The sequence below is a fragment of the Melopsittacus undulatus genome, chromosome 17 (assembly GCF_012275295.1).
Source record: "Melopsittacus undulatus isolate bMelUnd1 chromosome 17, bMelUnd1.mat.Z, whole genome shotgun sequence".
NCBI lineage: Eukaryota > Metazoa > Chordata > Aves > Psittaciformes > Psittaculidae > Melopsittacus > Melopsittacus undulatus.
The window spans coordinates 1,592,495-1,609,038 of NC_047543.1; the positions used below are offsets into that span (position 1 = coordinate 1,592,495).

General features: G+C 58.0%; 2 protein-coding genes across 2 annotated transcripts; both read right to left on the minus strand.

Moving 5' to 3' along the window:
* Positions 1-520: 520 nt before the first annotated feature.
* LOC101879903 (HEXIM P-TEFb complex subunit 1) lies at positions 521-1,821 on the minus strand. Its single transcript, XM_005141609.3, has one exon. The coding sequence runs from the start codon at positions 1,637-1,639 to the stop codon at positions 722-724; it is 918 nt and encodes a 305-aa protein (XP_005141666.3). The 5' UTR covers positions 1,640-1,821; the 3' UTR covers positions 521-721.
* A 1,214-nt stretch (positions 1,822-3,035) lies between these two features.
* ACBD4 (acyl-CoA binding domain containing 4) lies at positions 3,036-10,813 on the minus strand. Its single transcript, XM_031042400.2, has 11 exons — positions 10,686-10,813; positions 10,467-10,587; positions 10,298-10,382; positions 10,100-10,220; positions 7,424-7,516; positions 6,573-6,679; positions 5,630-5,780; positions 4,265-4,434; positions 3,856-3,900; positions 3,468-3,574; positions 3,036-3,363 (listed from the first exon to the last, which is right to left on the minus strand). Exons 1-11 carry the CDS (start codon positions 10,753-10,755, stop codon positions 3,342-3,344), a joined length of 1,092 nt encoding a protein of 363 aa, XP_030898260.2. The 5' UTR covers positions 10,756-10,813; the 3' UTR covers positions 3,036-3,341.
* Between the last annotated feature and the right edge of the window lie 5,731 nt (positions 10,814-16,544).

The following is a 16,544-nucleotide window of genomic DNA, read 5'->3' on the forward strand; positions in this document are numbered from 1 at the left end:
ACCCTCTCTAGACCCCACAGCTGCCTGGAGCTTCTCCAGCTTCTTCCTCTCCTGCCCCTCTCAGGCACAGCCACAGCAGGCTGAGCATCACATTTGCCTTCCCCGCTTCCTCTTCCAGAGGGCACGCATTGACTCCCAAAACTTCCCCCTCACTTGGAGCTGAAAGTACATTTTGGGGCAAGTTTTGCCTCCCCCCCACTAACCTGACCCACATTTTTACCACCCTGAGAAGTTCACTTTGGGCAAGCCTTGAGGAGAACATGCACTTGAGCTCAGAGGTGGACACAGACCCAATGCCACACACACATCCACGGCTGTTCTCCCTCCTCCAGGTGCTTTTACTGATTTCAGCCCCACAAACAAGATCAGAACCATCAGGTGACCAACAGAAAGAGCTGAACAGGCCACTCCAGCTTCCTTTAACCCAAACCCCAACAGAACAGCATGACAATAACTCCAAGTGCATTCCTTACCAGAATGCCACCAAACGTTCCCAAGAAATCACACCAAACCCATTACAGTTACAAGTAATTAAATTTATTAGACCTATATTTTTTTAGTCAGTTTAGGCCAATTTACAGCTTCCCTGGAGGGTTTTTGTTGGTTTTTTTTTTTCCCCACTTCTTGGTTTAGACACAAAAAAATGAAAATCATAAACCCGAAACCACCAACACATCAACACCCCCGCCCCCCCCCCCCCGGCGCTCGAGGCCGGGCCCGGTCACTCCCCCGGCTTGCAGGGGCCCTTCTCGGAGCGGGGCGCGTCCTGCTCCCGCTGCAGCCGCAGGTTCTCGGTTCTCAATCTGTCCACCTCCAGCTCCAGCTGCCGCACCCGCGCCGCCTCCGCCGCCTCCCCCCCGTGTTTTTTGCTCTCCATCCTTAGTCGGTTGTTCTCCTCTTCCATACGGGAAAGGCATTTCTCCAGCTCCAGGTATTCCTTCACCAGCTCCTGCTTGCTCATGTTCTGCAGGCTCTCCACATGGTACCGCTCGTACGTCTCCGAGAAGTCCCTCTGCAGAAACTCGCTGCCGTCACCCCCCATCCCGTCGCTTCCACCGTCCTCGTCCGCCGCCTCCTCCAGGAAATCCTCCTCGCTCGTGTCGTCCGACTTGGCTGCCGCCCGCCGCGGGTACAGCCCCGTTTTCAGATCGGGCTCCTCCTGGTCGTGGTCCTCCATCAGGAACTGCGTCGTGTTGTAGGGAGCCACCGGCTGCCCCTTGGCGAACATCTCAGCCCGCAGCCGGGAGGCGCGGAGGCTCTGCCGCTCGTCGAACTGCTGCTTCTCCTCCCAGCTGAGCTTCGAGTACGGCTTCCAGCGACGCTTCTTCTTCGACGGCCGCCGACGGTGTTTCTTCTTCACCGGCCACTCCTCAGCTCGGCCCACCGCCGCCCGGTACCGCGGCCCCAGGCCGGGACGCGCCGCTCCACCCGCCGCCGGCGGCGGCCCCTCGGCGCCTCCCGCTGCCGCCGCCTCCTCCGCCCCGGGGGGAGGCAGCCGCTCGGCTTCTCCATCCTCCGCGCTGCCTCGTTGTGGCTCCGGCCGCAACTCGGGTTCGGGCTCGCAGCTGGGTTGCGGTTCGCGCTGGGGTTGCGGCTCGGGCTCGGCGAGCACCGGCTCGGCGGGCACCGTGTCAGCCATCGCGCTCCGCTCCCTCGGGGACGGGCGCTACTCGAGCCGCATGGGGCTGCCCCCGCCCCCGGCTCAGGCCGCCTGGGCCATGGCACAGGGCAGAGCCCCCGGGGATCGCCGCCGCCGGAGGCGGTCACCGGTCACGGAGGAGTTAACGCCGCTGGACCCGCCCTCCCGCGCGCATGGCACGCGCCGCCGCCGCCCCCCCCCCACCCCACACACACCGCTCTGCCGCTACAACCCGCCGCAACCACCGCCAGCTCCCGACTGGGCCCCCCGCTCTCGGCCCCGCCTTAAATAGCCGCAACTCCCCGCGCAGGCGCATTGCTTGCCACGCCTCTGCTGCGCGCCGGAGCCCCGCCCCCGCCGTGAGCCCGGCTCACCCACTCAGGCTCCCCGCCATGAGGGCGGTGCCACACACAGCCAATCAGAGGGGGAGGAGGGCGGGCACGACGGCTTGGCCACACCCCCAACGGCCGCTGCGGGAGGGGGGCCACCATTGCCCTCGCTGGATGTCCCTTGCGAGTGGCTCCGCCAATCAGAGCACAGGGAGGGCGGGGCCGTACCACGCACGGAGGGGTGCTCCTGCGACCTTCAGGGCCGCTCGGAGGGCAGCCCCCCCTGCTCCGCGGCGAGACCGTGAGGCGGCCCGAAAAGAGTCCCCGCTCCGCGGAGGGGGCGCGGGGTTCTGCTGCGCCCCAGGGACACGGGAGGTTCTGCGGCCAGGGGAGGCCGCAGGGGTGCGGAGGTGGGGGGGGGGGGGGAAGCGGAAGGATCCTGGTGCCGAGCGGTGGGAGATGTAAACAAACGGAGGAAAGAAGTCCCTTCTTAAAGGCACCACGTCCCTTTTTTGTGTCGGGGTGGTGCAGAGCTGCGCTCCCAGATCGGGGCCCTACCGGCGGGTGGGGGCGGCAGGGGCCGGGTCCTGGTACTGCCGCCCCCCCGGTGACGATATGTATTCAACACGGCCCCTGGGGCCCCACGGACAGGGTGGAGTGCTGGGGACCCGGGGCTGGGGGGACACTGGGGAAAAAGAGTGTTACCCGAGATAAGGACCTGAGGCTGCGGTGGGCAGGACACGGGGGTCCGTGGCCAAGGAGTGGGGGGCAGCGTACGGAGGGGGGTCTCTGGCCGGCCCCCCACATTGGCTGGGATCCCCGGCAGTGGCACGAGGCTCACGGGTGGCTCCGCAGGTCCCCAACAGCCCCCATACATCGAGGGCAGAAGTTGCTTTCTGCCCGTCCGGGGCCAGGAGACCTCGGGGTGCAGGATCCGGGACGGGGGCTGGTGCCAGTACTGGAGACATCCGCCCTGGAGGAGAGGCCGGGGCCAGGCAGCTGACCTGTGCCCCTGCCCAACCACCTCTCCCCGCAGCAGGCACCGGAGCTGGACTGAACAAGCAGCTTTAATTGTGGCAGGTTCAGATGTCCAAGCACTTCGTGGAACCAGTCTCTGGGGACAGGGTAAGGGGCCATCCCCTGATGCACACCCAGCACCGGGGAGGCAGCCAGATCATCTGTGTGCAGCAATGATGAGATCCAGGGGGATCCCACCTGAGGCACATGATGATCCCACACCCCAATCCCTATGGATGCTGGTGCCGGTGAGGCCCTGAGCGTGACAGTTGTGATTGGTGGAGCACGGTGGCTGCTGTCCATTGGGGCCAGGGTCCTGGCCTGCAGGAGGCCCTGGGCTGTGCCAGACGATGCCCTCATCGATTGCGTGGTGCTTCCCTGGCTCAGCAAAGCAGGATAAGGAGGGAGGGTGCTGGCACCCTGGCAGGGCTGTCCTGTGCCTCACTTGGGGCCAGTGATGGCAGTGGGGATACAATGGTCACCTCTTCCTGCCCTGCCAGCGATGCAGAAGCCACTGGGTGATGAAGGGCCAGGTGATGAGGAAGAGTAGGGTGTGTGGGGAAACGGTCAGGGGCCATGGGGATGGTGCCTGGTGAGGGGACAGAGAGAGGAGAGGTGGAGAGGAGGGCAAAGGTGTCACTGGTGTCACCAAACATCTCCCAGCCCTCTGCCAAAAGGCAGGTGGTAGCAGGCACAGAGCACTGCCTGGACCTCCTTGTCGCATCCATTACCCTGTGCACATCTGGCACCAACACCACTGGCCCCAGTGCCCAGGCACTGGGGACATGTCCCCAGGGATGTCACCTGCTCCCCAGCTGATGTACCCTTCCCTGACCTTCTTCACCACCACATCCCTTACCTCCAACTCACCTGCAAAGCAAGCAGCCGGCTGGGCTCGGTCCCAGCTGCATCCCCCTGCAAGACAAGTGATGGTATGGAGGGGCAGGTGAGGCTGGGAACCCCCTTCCAGCCCCAACATCCCCAAGAGAGGAGGGAACAGGCCAAAGCCAGCCCACTCCAGGCTCCTACGAGGGACCTGATGGTACAGCCAGGCTGGGACTCCAGGGACAATGGAAATGATGGGGGCAGTGGTTCCCTGCCTGTACTTTGGGGCAGATTAGAGCAGCACCAGCCTCTGCCTCACTGGGTTGTGTCACCAAAGCCCAAGCTCTCTCCACTCTTGGGTCACCCAGGGCTGCATGTTCAGGGATGGGCACCTATTTTGGCCCCACCACCCAGTGCTGGTGTGAAGCAGCTCCCCAGGTGTCACAGCACACACCTGAGAGGAGGTGAGTGTCTCCAGCTTGCTCAGGCGCTCCAACACTTGCTGCATGTCATCCTGCAGGGCTTGCACGGTGCTGGCTACACAGGCATCCAGCTCCACCAGCAGCCTCGGGCTGAGCTCAGGGGTGCTCTTGGTGTCCTGCTTCATCCCGGCCAGCCAGAGACCTGTGGGGTGCAGAGATGGGGGCTGCTCAGCAGCGGTGGGGCAGGGACAGTGTGTGTGCAGGCTGAGCATCCCTAGGACCTCCAAGCATATGCTGTGTGCCATCACCCAACATGAGCAACGGATCATAGAATTACAGATTGGTTTGGGTTGAAGGGACCTTAAGATCATCCAATTCCAATCCCTGCCATGGGCAGAGATACCTCACACTAGACCAGGTTGACCAAGGCCCTTGTCCAACCTGGCCTTGGACACTGCCAGGACCATGTCAGGCTGCCTGCACGCTGCCAGGCAGACAGCAGGGAGCTCCCAGTCCAGCCCTGCTGCCCACATCCCCATCCATCAGTCAGCCCTAGGCCTGTCTGCAGGCCATCATGCCCCCACCAGCATAGTGGTAGCGGGTGACCTGCAGCCCAGTGGTGCACATGGGCCACACTACACCCAGTGCAGGCAGGATGTCAAATGCTGCATTGCTGCACTGCTGCCTACCTGACAGGCCCCATGGTCAAGCAGGTCAGGAGGGTCTGCACAAACATTAATTGGGGTGAGATAATGGTGAGAGGGGTGGGCTGTGCGCAGGTGAGGTTTCAACACCACCTCTGCTGTCCCCTGGGTAAGGGTGGCATGGAGCAGAAAGACTCCAGGGTGTGTCTGGAGAGAGCTGCAGAGCTTGGCAGAAGGCTCCTTGTCCCCTCTCCACAGCAGAAGAGTGTGGGGCCTGGTTGTCCCCAGACATAAGTAGCAGCAGTGGGTGGCATTTGGTGAGTGGTACCAAAGGAGCAGGGTGTCCCCAGGACCAGTGCTTCCAGGAACACAGCCCAACATCACCCAGTCCCACCGCAGAAAAGTTGGTGGGTGCCCACCAGGGACCACAGGCAGGAGCTGAGCACAGGCAGGCAGGGCTCTGTGCAACCTCAGTGCTGCTGGGGAGGAGCCAGCAGAGCATCCTCCAAAACAGCAGCACAGGGAATGTGTCCTACAGTGGTAACAATGAACTGCTTGGAGACCAATGGCTAAGACACAGGATGCTCAGGACTTCTTGCAGCTACTGAACAACCCACCCCTGGGTGCTGGAGCCAAGGTCTGTGCCCTGTTGGGGCCTCATTTCTCTGCTCCACCCCAAACAGCCCCTGAGGTCTGACCCTGCTGGCCGGGAGGTGGGGAAGGAGCAGTGAAGGAGCTGAGGGCTACACCCACCTCTCTTGGAGCCAGGAGCTGCAAGCCCAGTGCTGCTGCTCCCCTCTAGTCTTCTGCCTTCACCCTGCTCCCCTTGCCCAGCATCAGGGGGTGTCAGGGGCTCAGGCCTGACCTGGCCACCGTTCAGGCAGAGCCCCAGAGGCTGCCCAGCCTGCACAGGGGAGAGAAGGGGCCTGAGCCTCCCGCTCCCCTCTCTGGGGGCTACGGGGCACAGAAACTGATGCCAGGGCAGTGGTGGTACCTCCCCCCATGCCCCATAGCAGCAGTTCTGGTGGTGGAGGGAGTGTGTGTGGGGTGTGAGTGAAGCCAAATCTCACTGGCAACACCAGTCAGCGCCTGGTCTGGGAGGTGACAGAGCTCTAGAGCAGCAGAGCAAAGTGAGGCACCTGGGCTTGAGGTGGCACAAGTGCTCCAGGGAGAAGCCAGGCAGCTGGGTGGCTCCCTCCCTCCTGCCCACCGAATCCACTTAGCCTCTTCACAGCACCTCGAGTGCTGAATGCTGCTGGTGTTGGCCAGGCTGCCTGGTAGCAGGGAGAAGAGAGTAAGCAGCAGGCGTGCAAGCAAGGTGCCCACACCAGCCCCGCTTGTGCTTACTGGCCTCAGTCAGCCCTAGCAGTCCACCAGTGCCACACTGGAGCCTCATCACAGGAACGAGGGTTGCTGTGAGTGATGCTGAGGCACATCAACAGCTCCTCAGCCTCCCCTCAGTGACAGGGGTTTCAAGAGGGACACAAAGCACAGATGGAGCAGTCATGTGGCCCCATAGGTTTTGGGAGTCTCACAAGGCTCGCAGGATGGAGGTGCCAAGCGGTGGCACAGCAGTGCTGTGGCAGTGGGGAGAGGCGGGGGAGCAGACAACAGAGATCTGCCTGAGGAGTACAGGCAGGGCAGGGCAGGCAGCAGAGGTTGCGCTGGACTCCAGCGCTTCCCAGCTCTCCATTACCTGCACAGGCTCCATCTGCTCCACGGTATCGCAGTACACATCCCCCTCGGAGTCACTGGTCACCTGGGTGCCCTCCAATGCTGCGGTGGCAGGAGCCAGCGCCCATCCTGGAAGGGAAGCACATGGCTCAGCCGAGGGCACAGCAATGCTTCAGCCGTGTCCAAAGGGCAGCCAAAGCTCAGTGCAGCTGCAAGGCAACAGGTCGACAAGTGGGCAAGAGGGCAGCATCTGCATGCACAAGGTGAGGCAGGAGGAGAATGACACTGAGGCACAGAGGAAGGAACTGGCTCTGTTACTACCACCCGGATCATGCCCATGACTCCAAGAACCCGATTCTCCCTCCTCCTGCCCATGGCATCAGAGAGTCCTGCTTGTGGCACGCACATCCCAACACAGTGTCCCTTCAGGGTAGGCTCCTCTGCCCATATGTGGCTCCTGCCTTGGGAGAAGGCTGCCAAAACCCTGGCACAGGGGTGAGCCCATCCAGCGGGATCCAGGGCCCTGGCTGCCCTGGCAGGGAGCATGTACCATTCCCACATCCCCTCTGGGAACCTGGACCTTCCAGGGCAACATTTTCCCAGTCCACAGGGAAACACTCTTGCCTTCTCACTGGAATTTAGCAGAATCTGGGCCCTCTACACAGGTAAGAGCAACACAGAGTCAAACCAACATGCCCAGGGTTACCCCGGCAACAAGAACAGCACCAAGAGCAGGACCAATGAACACCTCCAGTGCCTGAAACACTGGTGGGGTTGGACCAGAGGAGCCTGAAGACAAGAACCCTGTGGGCAGAGGGAGGCCAGTGATTCCTCCACGTGTCTCTGATGGGTGGTTGCCCCAGGGAGACCAACCTGGCACATGCTGCTCGTTCTGCTGCTCCATAGGCAAGGCATCTTCATGGTGCTCCGGGGCCAGGCTGCTTGCTGGGTCATCCTGGCTGGGCTCTACAGAGGGGAAGGGCAGAGTGGAGTTAAAACCTTCTGGGTGACCCTTGAGCACAGGCTCTCTGTGACCCTGCCAGCATGGCTGGAGGACACACAGACGTGGGGACACCCTCCAGGCCAGGAGCCTCCGGAGACATGCAGCAGCTGGCAGAGACAGAGACTGGCTCTGTTTGCCAGCAGCCCAGGAATCAAAGTGAGCTCCAACAGTCAGCAATGTCTACCCCATCTCACCCCACTGCAGTCCCCTGAGTCCCCACAGCAGCAGGCAGAGGGACCTGACCAACAGCTGGGTGAACACCAACAGGTGACAGCCGCTGTGCTTGGCCCCTAGCAGGGCACACAGCACACGCACGGTAGCAGAGTTTAACACAAGAAACTTTGGCTGGGAGAGCCCTGCCCAGCAGCACATGCCATCAAGAGCTTCCAGCAGGCAGCAGCACTCCAGTTTGTGCCTAGGGCAGCTCCCTGCCTGGGATCCAGCCCTACCCTTCCCACCTTAAGCCCAGCCCCATTTCCAGCACCCAGGACTTTGCTCCCTGCTCCGGGCCAGGCAGGTATGTGGTAATGCAGCTCTGCCTGCACAGCTCCACTATTCTCAACCTGCCATTCCCATCACATCAGGCCTGTGCCCGTGGGACTTCCCTAAGAGCCCAGCCCAGAGAGCTCCTCAGGGAACACGGGCAGCGGGAGCTGGCTAAGTGTTCCCTGTGCTGAAGGAACAGCAATTTTGCTGTTAATTTTGTAATTCGTTGCTACCAATTAACCTTCAGCACAGGACTTAGCACGAGGGCTGCTCTGCTCAGGGACTGTCACTGGTCCCAAATTCCTCCTTAGTGTGCACTGGGACGAACAGGTGTGGATGGGTGCAGGCGTGGTCCCATCACCTCACACATCACTGCCAGGACAAGCCTGGCTCCAGCACCAGCCCCCTGTGCCCACAGGGCTGACAGAACAGCACTAGGCCCATGTGTCATAGGCCTCATCACTGGTCCCCAGCTGCTTCAGTCCTGGCCTGTGTACAAGACGACACTGGTGAACACTCCACTGACTGGAGAGCCATTAAAACCCTGAACCACTCATGATTTGGCTTCCAAGTGCCACTTCATGGCTTGTTGACTTTGTAACTGAACAAAACCAAACCTGCTCAGGCTCCCACCGCACAGCGCCTCTGTCTCTCAAAAGTTCTGCAGCTGCTGAGGGTTCCTGTTCTGCTCTCATCTGCTGCAGCGTCTAAAATCCCCTTCTCCTCTAGATTATAAGTAACAAAAGCTGCAATTGTACAAAGTCATAAGGTGAGTTTGAGAAGCTTTAACACCAATCACTCAACAGCTTAAGAAGTTCAATGGTTTAAACCACCATTACAGGCTCCTCTGGCTCATTGGCTCCACAGATGCTACCAGGTTTAGGTTTAAGTAATAGTGTCATTTATAAGTGACACTGGGAGACAGTGACACTCCCAAGTGGGTAACGACCAGGACTTCAGACCCAGATTTTAGATTCCAGAGAAAACAATAATAAGACTGTGTGCCTTTTAAAAGGATTCAACATCAAAATAGAAAACAAAAGCACCAGGTTACCACAGGAAGGAGCAGCCACCCTGAGGCCAAACCTTCTAGCGTTCCTGTTGGATGCAGGGGGTGGCAGTAGCAGTCAGACACATGAGAGATGCCTGGGAACAGGCAAGGAGTGAGTGTAGTTGTCAGCACTCTTCCGACATTAGCAAAGCACTGATAGTTTACACATCAACTGCAAATATACCCTGAAAGCTCATCTGCTGCTGAGCTCATCTACTGGAGATGCGGCACAGCCAAACCTCAAGGCATGTGACCAGCAGGTTCATTCTGTCGTAGCCAACACCTTTTTGAACCACCACATCCAGCCCTTTGCTCCCTTGGGTGTTTCTCACAAGTGAGATACACTGAGGACTGCCCTGCTCCAGGGGTTAGACAGGTCCCCAGATGCCTCCCAGCATGAGGCAGTAGGCACAGGCATGGAAAGAGCTGAGAAGGACTCTTCTGTAGGACAAGGCAGTCCCAGCAATCCTGTTTCTCAACCCGTTTCTCCCCATCCCCTCTGCTGCTAAAACCAGCTGGCCTATTTAAGTGTTTACATCAGATGATCGGACTCCCTGTACACAGCCCACCCTGCCTGGAGGTGGGCCAGTGCCAAAAGAAAGCACAGCCTCCCTGCTGCAATGCTCCATGGGAGCCGATCCCCTGCACTGCAGCATACAGGGACTGTACGATGCCAAGGGGCATTTGGAAGCCAGATCTTAAGTTGTCACCTCAAAGTTTTGTGGAGAGAAAGCCCAGACTGAAGAGACTGTGTCACTTGAAAAGCCACTTGCTTGGTGGTGACCAAATAAGCACCTCAGGAGCAGCTGTGCCATAGCAGGGGAGTCAGTGGGATGTGGCACATACATCCTGTGTCCCCCTCAAGGAGCAGGATGAGCACAGCCCAGAGGTGATGGCCATACTGGTGCAGAAGCAGTGAACAGCAGGTGCTATGTGTCACAAGAGAAGAGTATGGCATGGAGGTGAGGGATGTGCTGGGGTCAAGCGGGGCACAGCGGCTCCCACTCACCCCCTTTCCTCTTGAAGAAGGCCTCAGGGGGCCGGGGCATGTCATGGATCACCTCATAGAGCGGCTCGAAGTACCTGAACATCTCCTCTGTTGTCTCATCCATGGGCACCGTGTCAATGACCTGGGGAGAGACAGACGCAGCTTGGGACGGGCACCCCGATCACCCAACCCCAGCCACTATATCCCCCTCTCTGTTACCTTCTGGGCCACCTTCTTCATTTCAGCCACGTAAGCCTCCATCGCCTCCTCCTTGGACATCCTCCCCAGGCTGTTCCAGGCATCCCTGCGGACAACAGCGGCAGGAGGTAGAGAGGAGTGGGCAGCACCGGGTGTAATCCGGGCCACGCGCTAGCGCCGGAGGCCTTACCATTTGTAGCGGCCGATGGGGTCCCAGAAGCCGGGCCTGGGGCCTTGGCAGCGCCCCGCTGTCGCCTGCTTGTAGTAGCTGTAGAAACGCAGCATCTCCTCGTAGGAGGGTCGGTACGAGCCTGCGACGCGACACGGCCTCAGCGGAGCCGGGAGTGGGCTCCAGGGGTTGGGGTTGGGGCTGCTGCCCGGTCCCACCCCGTTACCGGCCCCTACTCACCGCTCCGGGGGAGCCCCTGGATAACCTGAACGGCGGCGAGGAACTGCGCCCGGCAGCCAGCCTCTGCCATGGCGCCGGCACCGGTACAGGCCCCGGTGCGTGTCCTGTCTCCGTGAGGGGAGAGCGCGGGAGCCAATCAGCGCCTGCCTTCTATCGGCCCCTCCGCGTTGTGACCAATTAACTCGCCGCTTCCGAAACGGGACGTTCTGCCCCTTCCCTGCCCCTTCGGCCCGGGGCACAGGGACAGTGGTGAGCGCACGCCCCCTGCCGGATGGATGGCGAGAGTGCCGCTGACCGGGGAGAGAGGGCCCGGTCCGCCGCGGCGCCCCCCGGTGGGCTTCCTGAGGAACTGCAGCGCAGCGGGAGGTGAACGGGAACCGGAGCAGTGGGTGCGCAGGGACCGCGGGTGCGCCAGAGTAGGGCACCAGGTCAGTGCATCGGAATAGCGACCCTGGGCAAAGGAACAGTATACTGGTAGAGGGGGTGCACCAGGACTGGGACAATGCACAGGGACAGTCAGTGTACCGAGACAGTGCACGAGGGTAGTGAGTGCATGGTAACAGCGAGGGCACCAGGACGGCACACCAGGACAGTGGTGCAATGCACGTGGATAATGCACCGGTGCAGTGCTCCAGGAGAGTGCAACGAGACAGTGCACAGAGATTATGCTCCAGTATACTGGGATAGTAAAGAGTGCACTGGGCAGTGCACAGGGATAGTGAAACTGGTACAGTGCACTGGGACAGGATAGTGCACCAGGATAGTGAACCTGTGCACTGGAACAGTGCACAAGGGCAGTGTAAGGGGATAATGCATCGGGACAGTGCACCAGGACAGTGCACAGGCGCAGTGCACTTCCAAACCAAATAATCCCGTGGTTCTGTGACAATCATCCAGGAAACTGGGCCATGCATGGGGACATTGGGACCACATGCTATGACATCAGGACAATGCATGAGGACAACACACCAGGCACAGGAACAGGCATTGGGGCTGCATAGTGAGGATCTTGGGGGAATGCACTGGAGGACTGGGACATCGTGCTGGGACATGGGTGACATGGGAACATGGGTGATCTGGAGGTACGAGGTGCTCTGAGGATGTGGGATGTTATGGGGTTCCCAGGGCACCACCCTAATCCAGACTCACCCAGTGCTGGATGCTGGGATGGGGATGCAAAGCAGCTTTCAGCAGCCCCATGCCATGCTTCATCATTATCCCACACTCCTGTTTTCCTACATTTGGGGGAATTTCATTTCTTCCCACATCACAGATTACAAATCCAAGTAGGGGGACATTCCTTCCCAAACCCCCTATTTCCCATCCCATGGCCCCTGAGGCAATGTTTCCCCTACATGGAGAATGACTTTAGGAACGTGGTGCAGCTGAGTGTGCTAAGCGGACCACAAAGTGCTGGTGTAGGTGGACTGAAGAGGACAGACGACATTTCTTCCTCATGAACTGTCTAGAATAGGATGTATGAGAACAGAAGAAGTCTTCTGATTAACCACAATATAAGCATAGGAAAATGTAGCCTGCGCTATTTGATTAAGAGTGGTGATTGTTCAAGTGATAGCGGAGCTTGCTAATCTAAGGCAAATGTTAGCTAGAGGCAATAGTAAGGAAATGGTGTTTGAAAATGGTGATTGGGTGACCTTTACATGAAAGGATGTGTGGCAGTCTTTAATTGGTTATGTGCTGTAACACCCTTGAAAGACTAAAGTATATAATCATGTGGTGTGTGCTAAATAATCGATTCTGTACCTCTGTTCTCAGAGTTTGTGTCTCCATATACCACAAATGGCACCCAAACAGGGAAATGAAGATGTGAAGAGAACTGCAGACCGCAGGTAGCTGCAGAAGCCCGGTGGTGTACCCCATGTGGCTGGATGGAGGGAACCAGCTGAAGGAGAGGATCCTCGTAAGATTCACCACCAGTCGCTGGACAGCTAAGGTGAGCAGCTGTGGGTAGATAGCCTGAGGTATTGATCCTAAATATGGGTCAAGGCGCAACAAAGGAGCAACACCTCCATAACAATCTGCTGTAGTGCATTCTGCAAAGACAGGACTTGAAAGTAGCCCAGATAGGCTTAGTTAGACTATCGATCTGGATCAGACATCATTGCCCCTGGTTTCCACCAACCAGCACCTATGATTTGACTCTGTGGCAGTGAGTGGGAGAAGAGTTGCAGACAGACCAGACAGCAAAGCCTGACTCCTTAATGGAATGTTTATTGACTTAGCACTTGGTTTATTCAGCCTTGTGAGCTTTTTAGCCAGTGGAACAGGTATTGCAGAATGCGGCAGCTTCTAAGCCTGATAGGGCAGAAGTGGCGGAGGGGCTGCAGTCCTTTGAACTGCTTGGCCCTGATGAAGGCCCAGCTCCCTCACTGGTGGAAAATCCTGATGAATCATAGGATCCCTTTGATCCTGGACTGATTGACCCAGGGACAGAACGTGATCTATGCTCACCACCGATACCTGTGACAGTTTTGGCTGCTATGGCCCCCACTGCTGATGAAATCCTGCAACAGGAACGTAAATGCTTGTCCCAGTCCTCTGTGGCACGACCACTGCCAGCTGCCCCTCTGCTGCAAGGGGAAAAGGAACATGGTGCTGGTCTTTTGGACAAATGTAGAGAGGAGACATTACAGTGCAGCTAACTGCAGCTTTTGCAAGCCATGCCAGGCATCTGTAGACCCAATCAAACGCCTGAGTTTGGACACTTACCTTGTGATGTGGTGAAAGAAGTGCAGAAATCTGTGAAAGAATATGGTTTGCAAGCATCTTGATGAATTTGCTGCAAGCTGTAGGAGAATTGTACACCATGACTCCCTTAGACTGGAAATCTCTTCTGTGCCTTGTACTGTTGGCAGCACAATACTCAGTACGGTCAACTGAATATCATGATTCAGTAGTAGTACAATCAATGGATAATCTAAAGAGTGGTGTGGCAGTTGGGCAGGCGGAGCTGTTGGGGGAGCGCCAGTATGCAACAGGAGCAGCTCAAGTGGCTTTAAACTGTGATGTTTCTACCCAAGCAGCAGATCTTGCCATTAGGGCGCTCCATAGGCTGCCAGATCTGAGTAAAAGGGAGATCTCTTTTGCAACAGCCCAACAAGGGACACAACAACCCTATGTGCAATGCTTTGATTGGTTGCAAACAGCCATACAGCAACAGATTGTTTCCCCTGAAGCAGCCGACTTGTTTTCAACTTGCTATTGAAAATGCTAATGCTGACTGTAAGCGAGCAATAGCTCCATTACAGAATCAGGTTAAAACTGTGGCTGATCTCATAAAAGCTTGTCAGAATGTTGGGTCAGAGCAGCATAAAGCTGAGCTGTTGGCAGCAGCTCTAACCCAGCAGCTGACTGTTGCTAAGGCAGCAGTGGAATGTTTTCTCTGCAGACAGGAGAGACCTATCAAGAAGGACTGCCCCCATCAGAATGGAAGAGGTAGGAGTTTAAGAGGGGGAGCTCAGGCCAGAGCTCCCACTCGACTCTGCCAAAAGGGGTATCAATGGGGCAAGCAGTGTCGCTCAGAATTTGACAGATTTGGTAATACCCTGCAGGACCTGGGAAACAGCCGGAGGGGCATGAGGTCTGGTGCCCCGGGAGCAACCAACAGGGCCACCTGGCAAAGCCCACAACCCCCAGCTTGGGTAGCCAGTCTGTGAGATAAGGCATCCCAAACGGAATGCAATGTGGGACCAGCATCATGCCACAATAGGAAGTGCTGGGTTGGACCTGGCTACAAGCCAGTGTACAGCAATCATAGATCAGAGTGTACATTTGATACCCACAGGAGTGTTTGGGCCATTGCCTGATGGTCTGTTTGCCTTGCTAATTGGTAGATCCTCCAGTTCCAGAGTGGGCTTGTTCATTCTCCCAGGGGCAATCGACTCAGATTACATGGGGGAAATTAAAGTTCTGGCATGGACACCTACACCCCCTGTACAGTGTCTGCTGGGGAATGTATTGCACAATTAATCTTACTTCCTCACAGTACATCCAACACTGGCACCCCATTCTGCCAATATAGCCCAGTCCTAGTGTGACCCCCATTCTTCCAGTATAACCCATCACAGCCCCAGTATGACCCCCTTTCCCCAGTATACCCCAGCCCAGCACAAGTATCACCCCTGTTCCTCCAGTCTGCTCCAGTCCCCTTATACCCCAGTGCAGGATGGCAGCTAAGCTGGGGCAAGGGTGAGTGCTCTGGTGGGTCAAACTGGTCCCTGCATCCGGGGTGGCTCTGGTGGCCAGGGTAGCAATACCACCTCCCATCTGTAGGCTTCAACCTGCACTGAGAAGAGATGCTGAGCTTTGAGACCTGGAGCTGCTGCGCTTCATGGAGGACCACAACAGCACCTCCTGCAATGACTTCATGGGGCAGCCCACGCTGCTCATAGCCAGCCTGCAGGAAAGTGGGTGCCCTCCTGCTGCTTCCTGAGCCACCTGCTCAGCCCCTGCCTTTGTCCCCAGGGTATTGGCACATCCATCTGCTCCCCAAGGATGGCATGTCCCTGTCCCCCACCACACTCTTCATTCACATTCCATGTAAGGGCCTGTGAGATCCCAGATGGAGGGACATTGTGTCCCTGTGTAGGGGACAAACTGCTCCTCCACGGGGTGGACACCATCCTGTGCTACAGACATCCCACTTCCTGTGTGGGGACAACCTGGGGGTGTCAATTGTCTGGCCATGGGGACACAGTGGGTAGGGAACCCCCTCCATATCCCGTGTTGCCACCCCCAGACCCAAGAACATAGGGGACCCCCTCTATGTCCCCTGTGCCACCCCAGGACCCAAAGGGTATAGGGGAGCCCCTCCATCTCCCCTAATGCCACTCCATTTGCTAGCCCATGTGCCCCGCTCCTCCCCTCCCTGGCTATGACCCTGAGTGGATAGAGATGCTGTGACAAGCACAACAGGGTGGCCAGGCCACTGAAAGCTCAGAACAGCCCTTGAGGGAGGGGGTAGTGAGATGGGTGACATCAAGCCCCAAATGTCACCAAGCCCTGGATGTGCTTGATCTCAGACCCTCCTTGGCCTACAAGGACAGTGCCATCACCATGAGGTCCCCACAGCCACCATTCAGTCCATGAGGGGACCCTGCCACCACATGCCTTACTATGCCTATGACTTGGCTGGGGACTGTTCTCCAGCACCAGTGAGTCACAGACTTACAACCTGCTGTTAAGCCAGTCAAATAAAGGTTTTATTTTAACAGAGCCTGTCCTGGTGTCCCTGTCACCTCCTGCGGCCTTTTGGGCTGGGAGTGGGGAAAAACGGCTGAGGCTACCCCATACACAGCACTGCCCAGGGAGCTGCCCGGCACCCATGGATGCTCATTAGAACAGCCCCCAAACCTGCCAAGAGGACAAGGGGACACTCCCCACCCACACCCAGTCTCCCCCAGCCCAGGACACCAGGGAGACAGGAGGGGACAGAGGTACTTGCATAGGTGACACAGGTGCCAGAGCCGATGGGATGCAATGGGGTTGCTGTGGGGACATGATGGGCTCCTGGTTCCCCACAAAGGCCCTGCAGGTCCAGGCTGGGTGGGCAAAGGCCCTTGGTGTCCGTGGTGTGCCATAGGGCAGGATGGGGACACAGGGACAGGGGATGCATAGATGGGTCTTGGCCTTGGTGTGCAGCTTTAGAAACCTTTGGCTGGGAGGGCAGAAGCATCTCAGAGCCCTTCATGGACACAGTTCATTTAATGGCAGCAGGTGGCACGCTGCCTGGATGCTTGTTTCCCAAGGTATCTTGATGTGATAAAGCTTTTCCATGAAAGAAAACATCTTTACCTAGGAGGTTCCCATAGCACAAGGTAATGAGCCTGGTGGAAGAGC

What these genes read in the sequence shown, in the direction of transcription:
- LOC101879903 (XM_005141609.3), bottom strand. Translation starts at nt 1,639, where the DNA reads ATGGCTGACACGGTGCCCGCCGAGCCGGTGCTCGCCGAGCCCGAGCCG.
- ACBD4 (XM_031042400.2), bottom strand. Translation starts at nt 10,755, where the DNA reads ATGGCAGAGGCTGGCTGCCGGGCGCAGTTCCTCGCCGCCGTTCAGGTT. An exon ending in GAACGAGCAGCATGTGCCAG is followed by an intron (nt 6,680 to 7,423) that starts GTTGGTCTCCCT and finishes CTTCCCTTCCAG; the next exon opens with GATGGGCGCTGGCTCCTGCC. An exon ending in AGCAGATGGAGCCTGTGCAG is followed by an intron (nt 5,781 to 6,572) that starts GTAATGGAGAGC and finishes TCCCCTGTGCAG; the next exon opens with GCTGGGCAGCCTCTGGGGCT.